Source organism: Haliotis rufescens, unplaced genomic scaffold (assembly GCF_023055435.1).
Source record: "Haliotis rufescens isolate VD_foot unplaced genomic scaffold, xgHalRufe1.0.p SCAF_1, whole genome shotgun sequence".
NCBI lineage: Eukaryota > Metazoa > Mollusca > Gastropoda > Lepetellida > Haliotidae > Haliotis > Haliotis rufescens.
Genome location: NW_025963779.1, coordinates 68,064,101 through 68,089,106, shown reverse-complemented (window position 1 = coordinate 68,089,106; position 25,006 = coordinate 68,064,101). Strand labels below are relative to the sequence as shown.

Genomic DNA, 25,006 nt, shown 5'->3' with positions numbered 1-25,006 from the left:
AATGCTACTTTTACCCGAGTCAGCAATATTCCAGCTATAGCATGGTGACTTGTAAATAATCACATCAAAACAGTGGTTGAGATTATCCCTTCTGAGTCAGTTCGGAGAATCTTACAGCATTCATCGACATGGACAGATAATATGTAATCAGAGTGAGTGAGTGAGTATGGTTTTACGCCACTTTTAGCAATATTCCAGCAATATCAAAGCCAGGGATACCACAAATGGTCTTCACACATTGTACCCATGTCGGAATCGAAATCGGGTCTTCGACGTGACAAACGAACACTTTAACCACTAGGCTACCCGACCGCCCCATATGTAAGTTATAAACTTTTGACCATTTATGAGGGCAATATCATGTTTTGTTATGTTATTGGACCCAAGAAACTGATATTGACCAAGAAACTGATATTGACCAAGACCAGCACCAGACCTGCTAGAAAACAAGTTGGAATCTGGTACAACATTTCCTGGTGTACAGCTTAGTTAATGTAATGAAACAGGGGAGAATTTAAAAGGCTTCATAAACTTTAAAGTGAATTTCGGTGTAACAAAACGAATAATTACTCTTGACGAAAACAAGGACCTGGTCGGATAAGACCGAGGCCACATATAATATTTCCCGCATTGTGGTAAATAATTATTTTATTACATAAAATAAAAAACCCACAATATTTCAATTTGCGTTTTTAATAACCAACAAATGTAACAACATTTGAATCATACCAGATGTCTGGATGTCATACCAGGAGTGAGTGAGTATGGTTTTACGCTGCTTTTAGCAATATTCGAGCAATATCACTGCGGGGGACACCAGAAATGGGCTTCACACATTGTACCCATGTCGGGAATCAGACCCGGGTCTTGGGCATGACGAGCCAACGCTTTAACCACTAGGCTATCTGACCGCCCCGTCATACCAGGAAGTGACCGGAGATGCTGCCTCACATTATGCTCTCACTGATTGGCTAACATATTTCTCTCCTTTGAAGTCCATTGGCTTAATCATGCAGGGCAATACCACTTTTGGTTGCTGCGCGACAGGGTGGGTCTCCGCGCAATTCCATTTCAAAGAAAGTCATTTGACCATTTGTCAACCAATGAAAAGACGGATATAATTTGTAAATGTAATAATATTCCTTAGATTACTCAGAGTTAACTTAAAAAAGAAATGAAGAAAAATTTATGAAATGCCAACCATGAAAAAAACTTCACTGAAGTCAACCCCTTCTTCTGATAACATGTAATGAATTAATGGTGCATAGCTTCAACTGGCCAATGTCCTCATATGTTGACCTCAACACAACACATCACAATGAAATCTTTGGAAGATGACCTCAACACATCACAATGAAATCCTTGGAAGATGACCTCAACACAACACAATGAAATGTTTATATGTTGACCTCAACACAAAACAACACAATGAAATGTTTGTATGTTGACCTCAACACAACACAACACAACACAATGAAATGTTTGTATGTTGACCTCAACACAACACATTGAAATGTTTGTATGTTGACCTCAACACAACACAACACTATGAAATGTTTGTATGTTGACCTCAACACAACACAACACAATGAAATGTTTGTATGTTGACCTCAACACAACACAATGAAATGTTTGTAGACCTCAACACAACACAATGAAATGTTTGTAGAACTCAACACAACACAATGAAATGTTTGTAGACCTCAACACAACACAATGAAATGTTTGTAGACCTCAACACAACACAACAGAACACAATGAAATGTTTGAAGACCTCAACACAACACAACACAACACAACACAACACAACACAACACAATGAAATGACTGTAGACCTCAACACAACACCACACAACACAATGAAATGTTTGTATGCATCTTCCCAAGACAAGGGAGTTAACTAACTGTTAAAGTCCAGTTTCCACCCTTGCCGAACTAGGCTGGAATTACAGAGTTATATTTTGGCTGGACTAACGAGTCTAGTCCAATCAAAATCATGTAACGAAATCGATATTCGGTTCATAAACAACATGGATTTCAACGTGCAGATTTCAAAGTGCCTGCGTGACTTGATGCACTTGATGCAAGACCCATTTTATTACAATACAGATCTTCATCATCGATCAGATCATCTTCACATTTTGTTTGAAGCAAATGCAAGTGATATGAGTGTAGGAATCTGATTGGTCAATAGGAGGGGCATAGGAGATGCAGGAGGGATATAACTTGTAATATGGTGGCACAACCATCAAGCCAAGAAATTCCAGCATAGTTTGGCAAGGGTAGAAATTGGACTTTTACAGTCAGTGAACCCTCTTGCCTCAGGAAGATGGTTTGTATGATGGCCTCAGTACATTACATTACAATGACAGTGTGTATGTTGACCTTAGCACAACACAATACAACCAAAATTTGTACATTGACCTCAGCACAACACAATGCATGAAACTGCTTTATATTGACCTCAACATACCACAATGCAATAAGAAAAGATGTATGATGACCTCAACACAACCAAACGCATGACAATCTAAAGCATTTCATTGGCCGTTCAAACACCAGAAATACTCACAGACTCACAGTAAATTATTAGAGCTGTCCGTGAAACTCACCATGTTCCAGACTTCTGAGAATTTACTTCTATCCGCCAGTTCATGTTAACTCATGTGTATTGTTACATTAGGTTTCTTGTAACAGGATTATCACATTCGATTCAACATGATGTGCCAGACTGTATGGCAAAGCTAGCTCTTATTGTTGAGCACAATAGGATATAGTCCTGAAGCCAATCTGACGCCCCCATCACCCACCACACATATAATACATGACCAGACCCCGAGAACAAACGAATTGGTTTTCTTGTTTTCATTTATAAATGTCTGCAGCAGAAAAGGTCAAAAATACATAACAATGTTAGGGTTGATTTGAAAATAATGTCCCAAAACTAATTCTTGGAAATAAAAGCTAAGATCATGATACAAACATAAAAATGAACATATTTTCTTCAAAAATATATTTTTCATTTTCAATTTTCAAACTTTATGCAGCATAAACATAAAAATGACATATACAGTCTGGACTAATTAGGTAATCTTTAACAATAACATACTTGTTACCATAATTACAGAGGATCCGAAAGCTTGATAACGAATTTTAATCATATAATTTATGCAATGCTTTTGTTCATGTTTTTTCCTGCTATGCTCATCAGTCCACCCTGTTTTTCCAACCTTTGCGGCAGTCTTATTCAACTGGACACTGATGGTTATCACAGACGACAACATCAGACAAATGTAATGTTTTGGTCTCCTGTAAAGGGCAGAGCACTCCCACCCATCAGTATGTCACGGAGATGATGGGTTTGGTTTGCTATCTCTAATCAGTTGATGGGTTGAGATGAGTAGATGTGGGAACGTTATGTCAACACAATGTCTCACAATAGAGCATTGGTACTTTACACAGTTGAAGGGGGGTAACTCTTGTCAGTTCATGTGTACTTTTAAAATGGCAGACTGAAATCGGTACAAGGTGAAACCATTAAGAGAATCATTATGCATTTGCTATTTTTTTGGTGAAATCATTGTTTGAAAGATGTATCAGACAATACATTTGCAATAAACTCCTGAAAAGTACAAATAACTTGTTCTTAAACAGAAAAGTGTGTGCACGGATGGAAGGATATCATTGTTATGTTACTGTTTTTCTCTAAACAGAGATGTTTAAAAAGGAATGAGAAAATGCAAATGTACAACAGTTTCCTATATCGTAATAACAATTGCTCTACTTACTAGATCCCAGAGAGTCTCATCAAGTTAACTGAGTAAACATATTATAATTGGTGATGTTTTCACCTGCTCAGTTCACATGTTAGCCATCACTGCCTTAGGACACACCCAGTAGGCATGGCAAGAATCTGTATACATGTCACAGACTGACAAGATATCACTAGAGCCAACACAAGTAACCGACAAACACCACTAGACTCGGCATTGCTCAGTGTTCAATGCTTAGTGCTGTTTCACATGTAGATGTTATCACTAGAGCCAACACAAGTAACCGACAAACACCACTAGACCGGCATTGCTCAGTGTTCAATGCTTAGTGCTGTTTCACATGTAGATGTTATCACTAGAGCCAACACAATTTAGTAACCGACAAACACCACTAGGCTCAGCATTCCTCAGTGTTCAATGTTTAGTGCTGTTTCACATGTAGATGTTATCACTAGAGCCAACACAAGTTACTGACAAACACTACTAGGCTCGGCATTGCTCAGTGTTCAATGCTTAGTGCTGTTTCACATGTAGATGTTATCACTAGAGCCAACACAAGTTACTGACAAACACTACTAGGCTCGGCATTGCTCAGTGTTCAATGCTTAGTGCTGTTTCACATGTAGATGTTATCACTAGAGCCAACACAAGTAACTGACAAACACCACTAGACTCGGCATTGCTCAGTGTTCAATGCTTAGTGCTGTTTCCCATGTAGATGTTATCACTAGAACCAACACAAGTAACCGACAAACACCACTAGACCGGCATTGCTCAGTGTTCAATGCTTAGTGCTGTTTCACATGTAGATGTTATCACTAGAGAAAACACAAGTAACTGACAAACACTACTAGGCTCAGCATTGCTCAGTGTTCAATGTTTAGTGCTGTTTCACATGTAGATGTTATCACTAGAGCCAACACAAGTAACCGACAAACACCACTAGGCTCAGCATTGCTCAGTGTTCAATGCTTAGTGCTGTTTCACATGTAGATGTTATCACTAGAGCCAACACAAGTAACCGACAAATACCACTAGGCTCAGCATTTCTCAGTGTTCAATGCTTAGTGCTGTTTCCCATGTAGATCTTATCACTAGAGCCAACACAAGTAACCGACAAACACTACTAGGCTCAGTATTCCTCAGTGTTCAATGCTTAGTGCTGTTTCACATGTAGATCTTATCACTAGAGCCAACACAAGTAACCGACAAACACTACTAGGCTCGGCATTGCTCAGTGTTCAATGCTTAGTGCTGTTTCACATGTAGATGTAATCACTAGAGTCAACACAAGTAACCGACAACCACCACTAGGCTCAGCATTGCTCAGTGTTCAATGCTTAGTGCTGTTTCATATGTAGATGTTATCACTAGAGCCAACACAAGTAACTGACAAACACCACTAGACTCAGCATTGCTCAGTGTTCAATGCTTAGTGCTGTTTCACATGTAGATGTTATCACTAGAGCCAACACAAGTAACTGACAAACACTACTAGGCTCAGCATTGCTCAGTGTTCAATGTTTAGTGCTGTTTCACATGGAGATGGCGTTTTCTTTTAAGACTGAGCATGCGCCTATTCTATTGTGAAAAACCAAGTAATCACCTGTACATGTGTTATGTCTGAAAGCATTTCCTTCCAGTGTATATCTGTTTTACCAGAAGTTTCAGTCCTGTTCTTCAGAGGGGACTATGCCCCTTTCAGCCTTAGTCTAATTAGAACGCCTCTGCTGTCTAGTGGATGGAGCATCTGCTTAGACATCTTCACGAGGCAAGGGAGTTTACTGACTGTAAAAGTTCAGTTTCCACCTTTGCTAAACTTAGCTGGTATTTCTGGGCTCGATCGTAGTGCCACCAGTGGCTATTACAAGTCATGTCCCTTTGCAAATCCTGCAATCGGCCAATCTCATTAAAATCAGATCTTGGTTCTCGATATCGCTAAACAAAGATCTGAGCACATCCCATTACGTGTCACGTCAGACCGACCTTGTGCGAACTTTGACCAACCAATGGAAGGACTGACAAGAAGTCGACATAAGCCAATCAGAGGGCAGCTTTCTCGTGCTTTAGGGCACTGATTTCAAATTGGCGACTACGCTTCGAACCATATTTTGACAAATTCTCGATTGAAAAATTGAAACATGAACAACAGAACATTCTGGAATGGCTGATAGATGGTCTAGATTGTACGGATTCAGTTGTTAAACCCACAACTATCGATCGTAATACCACATGTTAAAGTTTTCGAGGCTGCATGATTAGAAATCACATTCCAACTGTCACTTTCATGATCTGGTAAGCGACGCTCTGACTGGTCGAATGAAAGGTCATTTTGACGTGACCCCTAATGGGATGTCCTCAGATCTTTGTTTAGCGGTAGTGAGAACTAAGATCTGATTTTAATGAGATAGGCAATCGACCGAAATCTGCACGGCAGTTGATGAACCCGTTGTCGATTTTGTTAAGCGATTTTGATTGGACTATGCATAAACTCATAGTCCAGCCTATTTCAGCAAGGGTGGAAACTGGACTTTCATAGTCAGTTAACTCCCTTGCCTTGGGAAGATGCTGCTGGGACAGTGGAAGGTCAGTGGTTCAATTCCCGACCACATCATACCAAAAGACATTAGAATATGGTACTTGTTGTTACCCTGCCTTGGCCTCAGCATCAAATGGATAAAACAAGGATTGGTTGGAGCAGAATGAGTATATGAATGTGTCTGAGTAGGGCATTCATGTTAACCTGAGTTTATTGAGTTCAACATAATTAAGTCGTGTCAGGAAATGTAGCATCAGTGAAGACATAGTTGTCATGGATTTCACATTTTCTATAATTTAAATGTGAGATATTTGTGCCAGTACATTCATAAACTTATCACTTGCTGGCAAAGGTACCAGACCCTTACAACCCTCACAAGCCCTCACAAACCCTCACAAAAAACAATAAAGAAGTTTAAATCCACCAGTCAGCGCTCTTTTTAAACGTAGTTCAAGTTTGCAAGATCTCACTGTAATTAAATGACTATATGTTTTTCCACTTGACAGTAAATTTTAACTGACAACTTGAAAATTAATAATAAACATTGCAAAAATTTTGGTCTTTCTTTAGAGTAATCACAGATCCTTAGGGCTTTTGATAAGCACTGATTAGGTCATCCAAATTCACACCTTCACAAAACTTGGAGACGTTTGGGCCTACATGTGAGAAGTGGAACAAAACAGTTGATGAGACTCACCCTGATCACTTGTCCTGGAGCTTGGAGAAGAATCGGGAACCCATGCTGCCCAGTTTGTCATAGAGGGAGCTGCTAAGATCAGTCTGTGACGCTGACTTCGGCAACACAGCCTCCACTGCCAATGTCAGCGACTGATTGCCTGAGTCTAGTCCCTGTAAAAAAGAGCCGAGGGATTAGGGCGTTGTGATGCGCGACATCATTTGATCATCCATAATGGAACAATGTCCATCAGACAAGAAAGACACAGTTTTTATGGATAACAACTTCTTTAATACTTTAATCCCAGTATTAAAGAAGTTGTTATCCATAGAAATTGTGTCTATCTTGTCATCCGTCAACTTCTAAGCAATGCCTATCAAACAAAATGTCAATCAGGCATACCATTCTCTGTTTATGGGGGCATTGAAGACATTGTGACACTTCACTTGTCTGTGGGCATTGTCTGTGAGGGGACATAACTCTACATAGAGCACCTGCTCTGTTCTAGATGACTTTCAGGACACTGTGACACATAACTTACCCTGGTGATTGTCTGTGAGGGGACATAACTCTGCAGGGAACACCTGCTCTGTTCTAGATGACTTTCAGGACACTGTGACACATCACTTACCCTGGTGATTGTCTGTGAGGGGACATAACTCTGCATAGAGCACCTGCTCTGTTCTAGATGACTTTCAGGACACTGTGACACATCACTTACCCTTGTGATTGTCGGTGAGGGGACATAACTCTGCATAGAGCACCTGCTCTGTTCTAGATGACTTTCAGGAGACTGTGACACATCACTTACCCTTGTGATTGTCTGTGAGGGGACATAACTCTGCATAGAGCACCTGCTCTGTTCTAGATGACTTTCAGGACACTGTGACACATCACTTACCCTTGTGATTGTCTGTGAGGGGACATAACTCTGCATAGAGCACCTGCTCTGTTCTAGATGACTTTCAGGAGACTGTGACACATCACTTACCCTGGTGATTGTCTGTGAGGGGACATAACTCTGCATAGAGCACCTGCTCTGTTCTAGATGACTTTCAGGACACTGTGACACATAACTTACCCTGGTGATTGTCTGTGAGGGGACATAACTCTGCATAGAGCACCTGCTCTGTTCTAGATGACTTTCAGGACACTGTGACACATCACTTACCCTGGTGATTGTCTGTGAGGGGACATAACTCTGCATGGAGGACCTGCTCTGCTGTGTGCTGAGTGGCAGGAGGGGGAACCTGCTGTTACAGGAGGATAAAGGCAGGACATTGTGCTGCTCGTGCTGCCCAGCTGCAGGTGCCCTCCCGGTGGACACAACACTCTGCTTGTCCAGGGCCGCCAGGGAACCAAATATCACCTGCAAGTACAACATATCTTATAGAAGCAGTTACTGACATAACCATAAAATATCAAATGCGGTATCTGCTTCAAAACCTGTACAAAACTGATGAAGATAAGATGTTCCTGTCTGCTAAGATTGAAGATTGAAACAAAACTCTTATCACAACTTGAGAAACTTCTTACTCTAGACCAAGAGAATTCTTTATGGTGTTTGAAAGAAGAAAGAATAATTACTTTACAGACAGCCAGTTTTGGATACAATCCTTGATGATTGTCAAATACTTCATTACTATGAAATTTCATAAAAAATTAGGGCTAAGGGATCTGTAGTTTACTTGGCTCAAACTGTATTTGTATATTGAGAAAGTAAGATGAATTTCTATTACAGACAATAACCATTCCAGTCGAGATTATTGGTGGAACATTTCGTAAGTTGGTTTCATAAAGTAGATCTTGCATTCATGTCACCCAGTCAGATTTCAGTTAACACGCTTAAAAGTTAACTGGATTTTTAAACACTTAGACAACACATACCATGACCCAACATCCTAAAATTTCAAACTCATCCCCGCTGCTGATTTGGGGAAGTCAATTCTATGTCAGACAGGCTACCAACTGCACAGAAACAGACACACATGGCCGTAACATTTCTGCAAAGTTTCCACAGCAGCAGATGTTACTAAAGTGAAAAGATGACAGACAACTTCCAACAGCATGAGTGAGTGAGTGAGTGAGTGAGTATGGTTTTAAGCCACTTTTAGCAATATTCCAGCAATATCACGGTTGGGGACACCAGAAATGGGCTTCACTCATTGTACCTATGTGGGGAATCGAACCCGGGCCTTCTTCGTGACAAGCAAACGTTTTAACCACTAGGCTATCCCACTACCCCCAAACAACATAAGCCCTCTGAGGCAGATCCAGAGTAATGGGCAGACTATAGTTCTCACGAAGTGAACAAAGCACATGGAGTGACTGACGACATAGGATCACACGTGTGACATGCCTTAATGAGCTATTATGGCCGTATCTGTACTCACAGCAGTCCTCTGGCTTTGTCTGTGCAGGTTGACCTGCATGTAAGGACTGAACACGTCCAGGTCGAAGGGGTCAACCACCTCTTCCAGGGACTCACAGATAGACTGAGCTTTCTTCTGGTATGTCTTACTGGTCTGGAGGAACAAAAACATTCAGATATACTTTTGGATTGGAAACATTATCCACAGGCAAATATGATTATACATCTAAACATTATGGTTATAAATGAAAATAAATCCTAGGAATAGTCATTTATGGATACTTTTATGTATACAGAATTACAGATGTATCAAGGTTTCCAAACTAAGTACACTTGTCAGGCAATTTGGGATGTGTTGGTGTTGGTATTTTGCCCAAAATTGGGATTGTTCCAAGGTTCTTATTTTCTTAGGTTCAGATGCAGGTTTACATTGAACTGAATACAACAAGGTAATAACAAACATCACAGGTAGCCTCTTCTTACTTATTGGTCAGTGAATACACGTCACTTGTACAAAGCCATAACATTTAATAGTTATAACTACATTAAAATGATGAACGTGGGAAATTCTTAATCCAATTTAGGAAATTTAGGACATTTCCTGCAGATCAGGGGACGAATATTGGCCTCTAGAAAAATCCCTGCATAGAGATTTATTAAATGGGGTTTTAAAACAGGGCTTGTAAAATTACTGCAACATCCCAGTCTGGTAACATTCCCAACTCTTGTACAAACATGGCATACGCAATACCTTTACCCTAATAATATCAATGGGTAGATGTTTTGTGTACACATGAGCATTCTAAAACACGCTATGCTGTTCTCTTCTCCAACTTTCCCTGAGTTACATACCTTTGTGTCATCCTTCCTTGGAATAATCTGAAGGAGGTATCTGATATCAAACAGGGACTGCAGTGCTTGCTGTTGGGTCAAAGGGAGGCCACTCTTCCTCACACGCCGCTTACCTCCCTTTACAAAGTCTTGATACACATTGACAATCCCATCTGTCATTTTGTGTAACAAGTCTTGTACAACTGACCTGAAAATCCAACAATAGGAATGTCAAATGTGAAAAGTCATTTTATTTTAAAAGACATTTCACAAAAGTGTTACTAGTTCCAATTATGTTAAGAATCAATGTAAGGCCATGGACCTAAAGAAAGCTGATTCATGGACTTTTACACTTTGATCAGCAGTACAGCTCCATCATGGGGAACCCTGGCCAGTGGTCAGTTGTGCAGTATATCTGTTATCACTCTCCTGTACAGTGTTGACTTAGTATTACATCACTGCTTCAAGCTAACTTGCACATCATGTGACCAAACTTATTCTTGTTTGTAAACAAATGCGATTATTCTAAAATCATAGCAGTCCTCAACTTACAGATTGTTTTGCACACTTATTAAGATATGCTACTACAAAGACATGACAATATACATATAGATCTCAAAATAGCTGTATCCCCAGTAGAGCTTCGGTGTCTGTGTAAGCGAGGATTCTATTCTACCTAAATATTATCCCGAGGGAAATTTTACTCTAGAGTATAGAATCCTACCTTAGTGCCACACTGGTATGGGTTCAAATTCACTAGGGAGAATCATCCTGACACAAGAGAATTTCATCCCCGGGATAAAAACTAGGGTAGGATAATATTCACTCTTACATCTGCACGTGGAACCGTACAGCTATTGTACACAAAGAATATATACACAAAGGGAAACAGGTTTTACATATTTTAGGATATTTTTTTCAATGAAAGCTAACCATTTCATGACATATATTTCTCTAAATGTCTGCCCTCTAAGTAGCGACAATTTTGGTGGCCAAATGCGGCTTAAATCTTTGACTGGCGACCTACATTTATCTACTGCTCGCCACTTGGCTACAGGAAGGTAAACATTACTGGCGACAATATCTGTTTAAGATATCTGTGGGCTTCTAAAAACTTACGTTTGGCTGCTAAAATATTCATGTTAGGAGCCGCTTGGCTCCCACACAAAAAGATGATCTGAGAGGGCTGTAATGTGTAGACTTTTTAAAAATGAAACAGATGAAAAACATATGTAATTTGCTGAAAGGATGAGTAAGATGTGATGAATCCAAGCGACATGATGAGAACCTACCTGGGCAGCGCCTGTCCCCCGACCTTGTTCAGGTCCTGGCACAGCTTGAACAACAGTGAGTGGAGGTACCAGGACGGCTGGGGAGAGAAGGACAACCACATTATAGCGTGTGTACACAGGCAGGACAGGGGGGTAACAAGGTGTGTTTACTATTGCAGAAGTATTCAGATAAGGTCCTTTGTCGTCCTACAATGTACATTTGCTTGCATTACTCAACATGATGACAAGTTTAACGCCCAAGTCCAAGATGTGTATAGTGCCGGAGAAGCTGATAGGGAGTTGAGATAGCACTGATTATTGACTGATGGCAATGTTTTCATCATGTCTCTTTAAGCAAGGTGTATTTTGGATCAAAACGAAGGGAAAAGTCAGTGAGTGATAATATTTTTTCATGTTATATGTTGGTTGATACCATCAATTGAGTAGCTCAGCATCAATGTCAACTATAAGGGTAACACTATTTTTCAGGGCATTAATTATCATTTGCAGAAGCCAGAGGTCTTCCATTAACTGCCCGACGAAGGAGGGACGTTGAAAAGACCAAGGGCTTCTACAAATGATAATGCCCTGAAAAATAGCGTTACCGTTATTATAGCTAAAATGGATAGAATTTGTTCTAAAAAAAAAAATAAACAACAATATCTGTTTTGGAACATTTACTGCAAGCAACACACAATGAATGTCACTGACCCATTTTTACAAATATGGAAACGTCATAGAACAAAACAGATGACGTCACTATTGAAGATCAATATGACGCAAAGAACGTGATAATGGCCTCTCTAATATGGCCTCTCTAATATGAGGGCATTATCAAGTTACAGTGGCCCACTCATTTCTGATAACATGCGGGCGGTTTAATGATAATTCTATCCATTTTAGCTATGATATATTTTAAATCGTATTGCCAGAGGTTATGACCAATTGTGATGCATCAGTCATTCCATCTATCGTTACACCTCAACACAAATAGGTGATGATTCTAACACTACATCTGAGTGACGGTGCACTGTCCACATGTCACAGCTCGGGGATGTAAGTAAGCTCACCTGCATGGGGACCATGATCTTGGAGCTGTGTTTCTTCCCCTCCTCAGTCTCCTCCTGAATGTCCACCTCATCCCATCTCTACAACACACAACACAGCTGACTTCACCATGTACCCTGAATGTCCACCTCATCCCATCTCTACAACACACAACACAGCTGACTTCACCATGCACTCATAATGTCCACCTCATCCCATCCCTACAACACACAACACAGCTGACTTCACCATGCACTAATAATGTCCACCTCATCCCATCTCTACAACACACAACACAGCTGACTTCACCATGCACTCATAATGTCCACCTCATCCCATCTCTACAACACACAACACAGCTGACTTCACTATGTACCCATAATGTCCACCTCACCCAATCTCTACACAGCTGACTTCACTATGAACCCATAATGTCCACCTCACCCCATCTCTACACAGCTGACTTCATTATGTACCCATAATGTCCACCTCTTCCCATCTCTACACAGCTGACTTCCCCATGCACCCTTCATGTCCACCTCACCCCATCTCTACATAGCTGACTTCCCCATGCACTCTTCATGTCCACCTCACCCCATCTCTACATAGCTGACTTCCCCATGTACCCATAATGTCCACCTCATCCCTTCTCTACACAGCTGACTTCCCCATGTACCCTTAATGTCCACCTCTCCCCATCTCTACACAGCTGACTTCCCCATGCACCCTTAATGTCCACCTCACCCCATCTCTAAACAGCTGACTTCACTATGTACCATTAGTGTCCACCTCACCCCATCTCTACACAGCTGACTTCATTATGTACCCATAATGTCCACTCACCCCATCTCTACATAGCTGACTTCACTATGTAGCCTTAATGTCCACCTCACCCCATCTCTACACAGCTGACTTCCCCATCCACCCTTAATGTCCACCTCACCCCATCTCTACAAAACTGACTTCCCCATCCACCCTTAATGTCCACCTCATCCCATCTCTACACAGCTGACTTCCCCATCCACCCTTAATGTCCACCTCACCCCATCTCTACACAGCTGACTTCCCCATCCACCCTTAATGTCCACCTCACCCCATCTCTACAAAACTGACTTCCCCATTTACCCACCTCACCTCATCTCTACACAGCTGACTTCACTATGTACCCATAATGTCCACCTCACCCCATCTCTACACAGCTGACTTCATTATGTACCCTTAATGTCCACCTCACCCCATCTCTACACAGCTGACTTCACTATGTACCCTTAATGTCCACCTCATCCCATCTCTACACAGCTGATTTCACTTTGTACCCTTAATGTCCACCTCACCCCATCTCTACATATCTGACTTCACCATGCACCCTTAATGTCCACCTCACCCCATCTCTACATATCTGACTTCACCATGCACCCTTAATGTCCACCTCACCCCATCTCTACACAGCTGACTTCACCATGCACCCTTAATGTCCACCTCACCCCATCTCTACACAGCTGATTTCACTTTGTACCCTTAATGTCCACCTCACCCCATCTCTACACAGCTGACTTCACTATGTACCCTTAATGTCCACCTCACCCCATCTCTACACAGCTGACTTCACCATGCACCCTTAATGTCCACCTCACCCCATCTCTACACAGCTGACTTCACTATGTACCCTTAATGTCCACCTCACCCCATCTCTACACAGCTGACTTCACTATGTACCCTTAATGTCCACCTCACCCCATCTCTACATATCTGACTTCACCATGCACCCTTAATGTCCACCTCACCCCATCTCTACACAGCTGACTTCACCATGTACCCACCTCACCTCATCTCTACACAGCTGACTTCACTATGTACCCTTACTGTCTGCCTCACCCCATCTCTACATAGCTGACTTCACTATGTACCCATAATGTCCACCTCATCCCATCTCTACATAGCTGACTTCACCATGCACTCATAATGTCCACCTCACCCCATCTCTACACAGCTGACTTCCCCATGCACCCTTAATGTCCACCTCACCCCATCTCTACACAGCTGACTTCACTATGTACCCTTAATGTCCACCTCACCCCATCTCTACACAGCTGACTTCCCCATGCACCCTTAATGTCCACCTCACCCCATCTCTACACAGCTGACTTCCCCATGCACCCTAAATGTCCACCTCACCCAATCTCTACACAGCTGACTTCACTATGTACCCTTAATGTCAGCCTCACCCCTTCTCTACATAGCTGACTTCACCATGCACTCATAATGTCCACCTCACCCCATCTCTACACAGCTGACTTCACTATGTACCCATAATGTCCACCTCACCCCATCTCTACATAGCTGACTTCACCATGCACTCATAATGTCCACCTCACCCCATCTCTACATAGCTGATTTCACCATGCACTCATAATGTCCACCTCACCCCATCTCTACACAGCTGACTTCACTATGTACCCATAATGTCCACCTCACCCCATCTCTACATAGCTGACTTCACCATGCACTCATAATGTCCACCTCACCCCATCTCTACATAGCTGACTTCACTATGTACCCATAATGTCCACCTCACCCCATCTCTACATAGCTGACTTCACCATGCACTCATAATGTCCACCTCACCCCATCTCTACACAGCTGACTTCACCATGCACTCATAATGTCCACCTCACCCCATCTCTACACAGCTGACTTCACCATGCACTCATAATGTCCACCTCACCCCATCTCTACACAGCTGACTTCTCCATGCACTCATAATGTCCACCTCACCCCATCTCTACACAGCTGACTTCTCCATGCACTCATAATGTCCACCTCACCCCATCTCTACATAGCTGACTTCACCATGCACTCATAATGTCCACCTCACCCCATCTCTACACAGCTGACTTCTCCATGCACCCTTAATGTCCACCTCACCCCATCTCTACATAGCTATATCATCGACTGTGTCTTTTCAAAAAGGTTTGTTTTTTGTTGATCATTCACATATAAAGTGAAATCCTGTCAGTGTGGACAATTACATAATAATGTTGGTCCTTAATTATTATTTGGACAATTTCAACTGTATTCAAAGATCAGTTAGTGTGTAATTCTAATTCTAGAATATTGCTAATAAATAAATATTTATTTGATAATGTGTCAATGAAACTGTTAGTACAACAGGGAAACTTTCTTCTTTCTGTATTTTTTGACAATATAATATACCAAGCATCTATTATATGCACATAGTCTCATGATACTAAATTATCACTAACAATATTATTGTCCTATATGGCTATCTACACACAATTTGCAGCATTTTTTCAGAATATCAAAATAGATGTATTTATCGAATGGTGAGTTAAGTGAACGCAATAGACAACAACTTTTGTCAACTTCACACTATAGAGGCCCACACAGGTCTACCTATATTTCAGTATATAGCACTCTGTCACTAGGAATATTTACCGTGGCATGTTCGACAACAGAACTGAGGTTCTCCGCATGTAAGGCTTTAGAAAACTCAGACACTGACACCTTTGTTATGTGGTCAACCCAGAATCTGAAATGTGACAATTTCTTCTTTATATAAGCTTGATTATAGTTAAAACATTGTGATAAGGGTATCTAATACAAGCGTAAGTAAATCACTTGGGAATTTATCCCGAACCATTGGTCATTACCACAGTTAACAAATCTGTCATCCATCATAATTGGTTGCTATTCTTCCCTGTATTTTCGAGAAACGATGTTAAAGAACTAAGGCCTGTTTAAACCAGGATCTCATTTTGGGGGAATATTTTTCCATAAATGAAAATACTTGATTGGTTGAATAGTGATGACAAAAATGTTGCATACCAAAGAAATCACATAATACTTTTTATGATTATTTTTACATAATAGATTATGGACATATTGTTCATCACTGCATCTGAATAGGGAAACCGACCTATCATCGACAACAATCAGCACGACCTAATACAAAGAATTCCATCAATACAAGGATGTTGCAGCTGCTAGGACTGCGAACACTGATTACGTGTAACAGATACCATAACAGCAGTACCATATGATCACTGTCTCCACTGTAGTTTGGTTGCAATGATATTGCACTGATTGGTCAAGTGCCCATCGCCTGTAAATATGAGGCTAGATTAAAGAAATAGATGTCCACAGAAGTGGTCCATGTATTTCAGGGACCAATGGACCAACATTGCTAAGACACAGGTCGTCATGTATGTTTCAGGGGCCAATGGACCCACATTGCTGAGACACAGGTCATCATGTATGTTTCAGGGGCCAATGGACCCACATTGCTCAGACACAGGTCGTCATGTATGTTTCAGGGGCCAATGGACCCACATTGCTCAGACACAGGTCATCATGTATGTTTCAGGGACCAATGGACCCTAATTGCTCAGACACAGGTCGTCATGTATGTTTCAGGGGCCAATGGACCCACATTGCTCAGACACAGGTCATCATGTATGTTTCAGGGACCAATGGACCCACATTGCTCAGACACAGGTCATCATGTATGTTTCAGGGGCCAATGGACCCACATTGCTCAGACACAAGTCGTCATGTATGTTTCAGGGGCTAATGGACCCACATTGCTCAGACACAGGTTGTCATGTATGTTTCAGGGGCCAATGGACCCACATTGCTCAGATACAGGTCATCATGTATGTTTCAGGGGCCAATGGACCCACATTGCTCAGACACAGGTCGTCATGTATGTTTCAGGGGCCAATGGACCCACATTGCTCAGACACAGGTCATCATGTATGTTTCAGGGGCCAATGGACCCACATTGCTCAGACACAAGTCGTCATGTATGTTTCAGGGGCTAATGGACCCACATTGCTCAGACACAGGTCGTCATGTATGTTTCAGGGGCCAATGGACCCACATTGCTCAGACACAGGTCATCATGTATGTTTCAGGGGCCAATGGACCCACATTGCTCAGACACAAGTCGTCATGTATGTTTCAGGGGCTAATGGACCCACATTGCTCAGACACAGGTCGTCATGTATGTTTCAGGGGCCAATGGACCCACATTGCTCAGATACAGGTCATCATGTATGTTTCAGGGGCCAATGGACCCACATTGCTCAGACACAGGTCGTCATGTATGTTTCAGGGACCAATGGACCCACATTGCTCAGACACAGGTCATCATGTATGTTTCAGGGGCCAATGGACCAACATTGCTCAGACACAGGTCATCATGTATGTTTCAGAGGCCAATGGACCCACATTGCTCAGAAACAGGTCATCATGTATGTTTCAGGGGCCAATGGACCCACATTGCTCAGACACAGGTCATCATGTATGTTTCAGGGGCCAATGGACCCACATTGCTCAGACACAGGTCATCATGTATGTTTCAGGGACCAATGGACCCACATTGCTGAGACACAGGTCATCATGTATGTTTCAGGGGCCAATGGACCCACATTGCTCAGACACAGGTCGTCATGTATGTTTCAGGGGCCAATGGACCCACATTGCTCAGACACAGGTCATCATGTATGTTTCAGGGGCCAATGGACCCACATTGCTCAGACACAGGTCGTCATGTATGTTTCAGGGGCCAATGGACCCACATTGCTCAGACACAGGTCATCATGTATGTTTCAGGGGCCAATGGACCAACATTGCTAAGACACAGGTCATCATGTATGTTTCAGGGGCCAATGGACCCACATTGCTCAGACACAAGTCGTCATGTATGTTTCAGGGGCCAATGGACCCACATTGCTCAGACACAGGTCATCATGTATGTTTCAGGGGCCAATGGACCCACATTGCTCAGACACAGGTCATCATGTATGTTTCAGGGGCCAATGGACCCACATTGCTAAGACACAGGTCATCATGTATGTTTCAGGGGCCAATGGACCCACATTGCTAAGACACAGGTCATCATGTATGTTTCAGGGGCCAATGGACCCACATTGCTCAGACACAAGTCGTCATGTATGTTTCAGGGGCCAATGGACCCACATTGCTCAGACACAGGTCATCATGTATGTTTCAGGGGCCAATGGACCCACATTGCTCAGACACAGGTCGTCATGTATGTTTCAGGGGCCAATGACCCCATTTTGCTCAGACACAGATGCTGGTATTTGTTTTCTGGGACCAGGGACCCTGGGTTCTGGCAATCTGAAGTACTGGTCTATAGGCCAGTAACTAAGGCAACAGTGAAATGAGGTTCCCTACATATATGTGTACTTACTTATAGGCCTTGAGCTTACACTCGTCTAGTTTTGTTCTGACACTTGCCCACTCGGGATGTTCCGTTTGTTTGGAAGACTTGCTGACCTTCTTCACAGACCTGGAGGGGGAACATGTCAAACACATATAGCCAGATATCAACAACAGCTTCTTCTATATATATCTAAACATCAGTCGTACTACAAAACTAGAGACTGGGCCAGACTTTAGACAATTGTATATTAATGTATTAGTATCTGAAAAGAAACCTTGCATTGAAAGAGTGTGAGTATGTTTTTCCACCGCTTTTAGCAATATTCCAGCAATATCACGGCGGGGAACCGGAAAATGGCCTTCACACATTGTACCCATGTGTGGAATCGAACCCGGGCCTTCGACGTGACGATGTCACAAGCCAACGTTTGACATCTAGGCTACCCGACTGCCTATGCATTGAAAGAACAACAAAGAAGTTGAAATCCATGGGTTAAACCTGCCTTGCTACTACAGCTTCAAATGCCACTTACAGTTTTCATGTTCTGACCACAAACTCATTAGTTATGCTGTCTTCTTCAAGCAAAGCCCTTTCAAAGACCTAAATCAGCTGAATCACACTGTCCTGCAGTTTAAACAAACTGGAGTGAGTGAGTATTTGCTTTTATGCCACTTTTAGCAAAATTCCAGCGATATTATGGTGCCGAACACAAGAAATGGGCTTCACACATTGTAGCCATGTGTGGAATCGAACCGAAGCTTCTTGCATGACGTGTCAACAGTTTAGCCACTAGGCTACCTACCGCCCTAGAACAAACTGGACCAGATAAATCAGTATAGCGTCGGTATTACCTGACTGTGTCGGACTTCTGCCACACCACAGGCCCCAGAATGCACTGCTGCAGGTGGGGGGCCAACTCGGCCAACGCTGAACACAGCCTTCCGACCAGAAGAATTCTGAAATTGAATGTGCATATTTTTTAATCGAAGTGACCGTGAAGGGCATGTTTACTGTTGCAGCAGTATCACAATTCATTACCCCAACAGCTTCCATCGGAGATATTACTGAGATCAAGCGCTATCGCCTTGGTAATATTGCTGAAATGAAATTGCATCAAAATTCGCCGTAGACAATTGTGATTTCATTGCTTATGTGAAAGTTTTCTGAATTTAGCAATGTATGCTTCAGAATAAAACATATAGAAAAGTTGATAAACAGTATTCTTATTTATTGTTTTACATCAATTCAGTCGATAGTGTAGTGTGACATCCATGTTAACTGTTAATATTTTAACTTGTCATCGATGAATTGCCATCAGGTCAAAGGTAGTTGTGATGCTTTGTTAGTTACACAGAGCTCCAGATAAGCTTTTGGTATTGTGGGTATTTTACCCATGCATTTTAAAATCATTGGGTATCAGTAATTCTATCTGCGTATTCAAATTTCTGTTACCCACTAGTTTTTACACATGTGGGTATTTAAGTTAAATATTTAAAAACACTATTCATCTAGTCCCTGCAAACTGGTGTCGTGTGGGTTCGAGAGCTTTATAGGACTCAAAAATACAACGATACTTCCACAAGAAAGTGTGATGGCAAATGATCATGATGTAACTGTCATCGTGGAGTTTGGCAAGGTTGACGGAATGCCCGTTTATAATTTCAAAATAAGTTGCTGATTTGCTAATCGAATACGCAGGGTTACTTCACAATATTTTGATAATACGCACAAGTTTTATTTTTGTAGCGTATCTGTAATGTTCGTTGCGTATTTGATACGCTTGGATTATATTTTACTGTGTATTTCTGCATTTCTGATGCGTATTTCACGCAGATACGCAGCTTATCTGGAGCTCTCGTTACACTATTCTGGGAGCAAGGAACTGTAGCAGAGAAAGGTTACTCTGTGGGCTGTCCGTCCCTGTGTACAAGTCAAACTTACTTGTTCTCCGTGCTGAAGTTTGTCGTTGGATCAGGAATTTCAAATGATTTCTGCCACAGTTTTAACTGCTCTGTGAGATAATTCAAGACACTGTGAAGAAACACAAACAGCTACAGACACACACTGAGAATGTCACTGAAGATAAAAATAATACTTCAATCACAACCATTCCTGTGATAAAACAAACTAGCCCCCTATCTGATATTAAAAAAATCTGTAAGAAATAATCAATGATCATGCATGAATATATACACACCATATGAAAATAATTTCAGTCTGTACAAACATTTTACTAAAAGTTTAGAATAATAATTATCCTACAATTATCCTTGGATAAATGAAAGCTGCAGGCTGATCACTGGTCAAGTGAATTACCTCTTTGTCCTTAAGAGTTGTCTCCCTTAGATGATACATCCGCCACCCGCCCATCAACTCACAACCATTCATCCGCCCACTGACCCATACCCATCCAACCCACCACCAGCCCACACCCATCCACACACCCACCCATCGAAGTATTGATGATGGGTTACACAAAGAAGAACTTTTTGCCTTATTATCATGTACTAAGCATACTTGTTACATGTTGTTGAAATCGTGTAACATTGGATGCCTACTCACTCCTGGACAGCCGTGGTGCTGGCGGACTGGACGTAGGTCAGTATCAACATGCTGTCTCCATACTTATCAAAGGGGCCTGGAGTGTCCAGGGTCTTCTTGACCCCTGACACCGCCCCTTCCTCCTCCTCCCCTGCCTGAAGGTAGGGTCTGTTGTCCTCGAGAAGATTCTTCAGCTTGTCGTCTATGTGCCGACATAAGCTGAAATATTCGACATAACGTCACTACATGGAATAATAATGAACATGAACAACCTAAAGGCCTGCTTTTTCTTAGAATCAACATTGGTCACTCAAAGCTTTGAAACTGAGTTGGAACAGCTAGAACATGCAGGTATGTCATTATGAAATGCCTAAACATAAATGTAAACTGTACCAGTAGAACTGTACCAACCTCTGTACCAGTAGAACTGTACCTACCTCTGTACCAGTAGAACAGTACCTACCTCTGTACCAGTAGAACAGTACCTACCTCTGTACCAGGAGAACAGTACCTACGTCTGTACCGGTAAAACAGTACCTACCTCTGTACAAGCAGAACAGAACCAGTAGATCTGTACCAGTAGAACTGTAACCACCCCAGTACCAGTAGATCTGTACGTACCCCAGTACCAGTAGATATGTACGTACCCCAGTACCAGTAGATCTGTACCTACCCCAGTACCAGTAGAACTGTACCTACCCCAGTACCAGTAGATCTGTACCAGTAGAACTGTAACCACCCCAGTACCAGTAGATCTGTACGTACCCCAGTACCAGTAGATCTGTACGTACCCCAGTACCAGTAGATATGTACGTACCCCAGTACCAGTAGATCTGTACCTACCCCAGTACCAGTAGAACTGTACCTACCCCAGTACCAGTATATCTGTACCAGTAGAATTGTAACCACCCCAGTACCAGTAGATCTGTACGTACCCCAGTACCAGTAGATCTGTACCTACCCCAGTACCAGTAGATCTGTACCTACCCCAGTACCAGTAGAACTGTGCCTACCCCAGTACCAGTAGAACTGTACCTACCCAAGTACCAGAAGATCTGTACCAGTGGAACTGTAACCATCCCAGTACCAGTAGAACTGTACCTACCCCAGTACCAGTAGAACTGTACCTACCCCAGTACCAGTAAATCTGTACATGTAGAGCTGTACCTACCCCAGTACCAGTAGATCTGTACATGTAGATCTGTACCTACCCCAGTACCAGTAGATCTGTACATGTAGATCTGTACCTACCCCAGTACCAGTAGATCTGTACCTACCCCGGTACCAGTAGATCTGTACATGTAGAGCTGTACCTACCCCAGTACCAGTAGATCTGTGCTTGTAGAAATGTATCTACCCCGGTACCAGTAGATCTGTACCAGTAGATCTTTACCTAACGGGGACCAGTAGATCTGTACTTGTAGAGCTGTACCTACCCCAGTACCAGTAGATCTGTGCTTGTAGAGCTGTACCTACCCCAGTACCAGTAGATCTGTGCTTGTAGAGCTGTACCTACCCTAGTACCAGTAGATCTGTACATGTAGAGCTGTACCCACCCCAGTACCAGTAGATCTGTACTTGTAGAGCTGTACCCACCCCAGTACCAGTAGATCTGTACATGTAGAGCTGTACCTACCCCAGTACCATTAGCTCTGTACATGTAGAGCTGTACCCACCCCGGTACCAGTAGATCTGTACATGTAGAGCTGTACCCACCTCTGTACCAGTACATCTGTACATGTAGAGCTGTACCCACCCCAGTACCAGCAGCACTGTACATGTAGAGCTGTACCCACCTCTGTACCAGTAGCACTGTACATGTAGATCTGTATTGTAGAGCTGTACCCACCTCTGTACCAGTAGCACTGTACATGTAGATCTGTATTGTAGAGCTGTACCCACCTCTGTACCAGTAGCACTTTACATGTAGAGCTATACCCACCTCTGTACCAGTAGCACTGTACATGTATATCTGTATTGTAGAGCTGTACCCACCTCTGTACCAGTAGATCTGTACATGTAGAGCTGTACCCACCTCTGTACCAGTAGCACTGTACATGTAGAGCTGTACCCACCTCTGTACCAGTAGCACTGTACATGTAGAGCTGTACCCACCCCAGTACCTGTAGCACTGTACTTGTAGAGCTGTACCCACCCCAGTACCAGTAGCACTGTACATGTAGAGCTGTACCCACCTCTGTACCAGTAGCACTGTACTTGTAGAGCTGTACCCACCCCAGTACCAGCAGCACTGTACATGTAGAGCTGTACCCACCCCAGTACCTGTAGCACTGTACTTGTAGAGCTGTACCCACCCCAGTACCAGTAGATCTCTACCTACCCCAGTACCAGCAGATCTGTACCTACCCCAGTACCAGTAGCACTGTGCTTGTAGAGCTGTACCCACCTCTGTACCAGTACATCTGTACATATAGAACTGTACCCACCCCAGTACCAGTAGATCTGTACATGTAGAGCTGTACCCACCCCAGTACCAGTAGATCTGTACATGTAGAGCTGTACCCACCTCTGTACCAGTACATCTGTACATGTAGAGCTGTACCCACCTCTGTACCAGTAGATCTGTACATGTAGAGCTGTACCCACCCCAGTACCAGTAGATCTGTACATGTAGAGCTCTACCTACCCCAGTACCAGTACATCTGTACATGTAGAGCTGTACCCACCTCTGTACCAGTTGAACTGTACATGTAGAGCTGTACCCACCCCAGTACCAGTACATCTGTACATGTAGAGCTGTACCCACCTCTGTACCAGTACATCTGTACATGTAGAGCTGTACCCACCTCTGTACCTGTAGCACTGTGCTTGTAGAGCTGTACCCACCCCAGTACCTGTAGCACTGTACATGTAGAGCTGTACCCACCTCTGTACCAGTACATCTGTACAAGTAGTGCTGTACCCACCTCTGTACCTGTAGCACTGTGCTTGTAGAGCTGTACCCACCCCAGTACCTGTAGCACTGTACATGTAGAGCTGTACCCACCTCTGTACTGCCGGTGTAAAGGCCCGGGCCTTGAGGATGAGGCCCCCACCATCAGCCAGACTCTTGTTGGAGGGGGTCCACACCGAGCTGGCAGCAATGTCTCCGCTCGACTCAGTCCACAGATAGCTGGCCAGGTTCGTTTCATGCTGCAGCGAGCTGGACAATATGAAGGGAAGGTCATCAAAACACATTATTCTCTATAAATTCGAAATATATGTTTAGTGGTACACTCTTGCCATCGCCATATAGCAGGAAACTGACCAATATCTTCCACAGGGCAACATCATGTTCCTTTATCTGACACATATCTCAGATGGATATTTCACGACGCATCATTTTTATCAAAGTTACCATTTATTATAACTGTTTATTGCATATTGTTATGGTCATGATGATTATAGCGTTTTATCATCAAAGACTGGATGTCCACAGGGGATATCACTTGTGTGAGATCAATAATGAAATTTCATCGCAATGCTTTGCGGATCATTGGGACGTCATGGGTTACCATGAAGTCACAATTATATGAAATCACTCATTTCTCTCCCACTGAAGGGGCGGTCGGGTAGTCTAGTGGTTAAAGCGTTTGCTCGTCACGCCGAAGACCAGGGTTCGATGTGTGAAGCCCATTTCTGGTGTCCCCCGCCATGATATTGCTGGAATATTGCTAAAAGCGGCGTAAAACCATACTCACTCACTCTCCCACTGAAGTATGTTAGCTGTAGTTTTTCACACTCAAGAC

The 25,006-nt window shown here is 42.7% G+C and overlaps 1 protein-coding gene across 1 annotated transcript in view; it reads right to left on the bottom strand.

Moving 5' to 3' along the window:
- The window catches only part of LOC124134082 (conserved oligomeric Golgi complex subunit 1-like), a 69,275-nt gene that overhangs the window by 25,600 nt on the left and 18,669 nt on the right, over window positions 1-25,006 (bottom strand). Inside the window, exons 16-27 of the mRNA XM_046498724.2 lie at window positions 24,265-24,420; window positions 21,279-21,476; window positions 20,658-20,747; window positions 19,568-19,672; window positions 18,744-18,842; window positions 15,965-16,058; window positions 12,532-12,609; window positions 11,483-11,559; window positions 10,212-10,398; window positions 9,382-9,513; window positions 8,160-8,357; window positions 7,010-7,161 (exon numbers count right to left, since the gene is read on the bottom strand). Coding sequence (XP_046354680.1) covers window positions 7,015-7,161; window positions 8,160-8,357; window positions 9,382-9,513; window positions 10,212-10,398; window positions 11,483-11,559; window positions 12,532-12,609; window positions 15,965-16,058; window positions 18,744-18,842; window positions 19,568-19,672; window positions 20,658-20,747; window positions 21,279-21,476; window positions 24,265-24,420 — 1,561 coding nt within the window. The 3' untranslated portion in view covers window positions 7,010-7,014. The remainder of the gene's footprint in view (window positions 1-7,009; window positions 7,162-8,159; window positions 8,358-9,381; window positions 9,514-10,211; window positions 10,399-11,482; window positions 11,560-12,531; window positions 12,610-15,964; window positions 16,059-18,743; window positions 18,843-19,567; window positions 19,673-20,657; window positions 20,748-21,278; window positions 21,477-24,264; window positions 24,421-25,006) is intronic.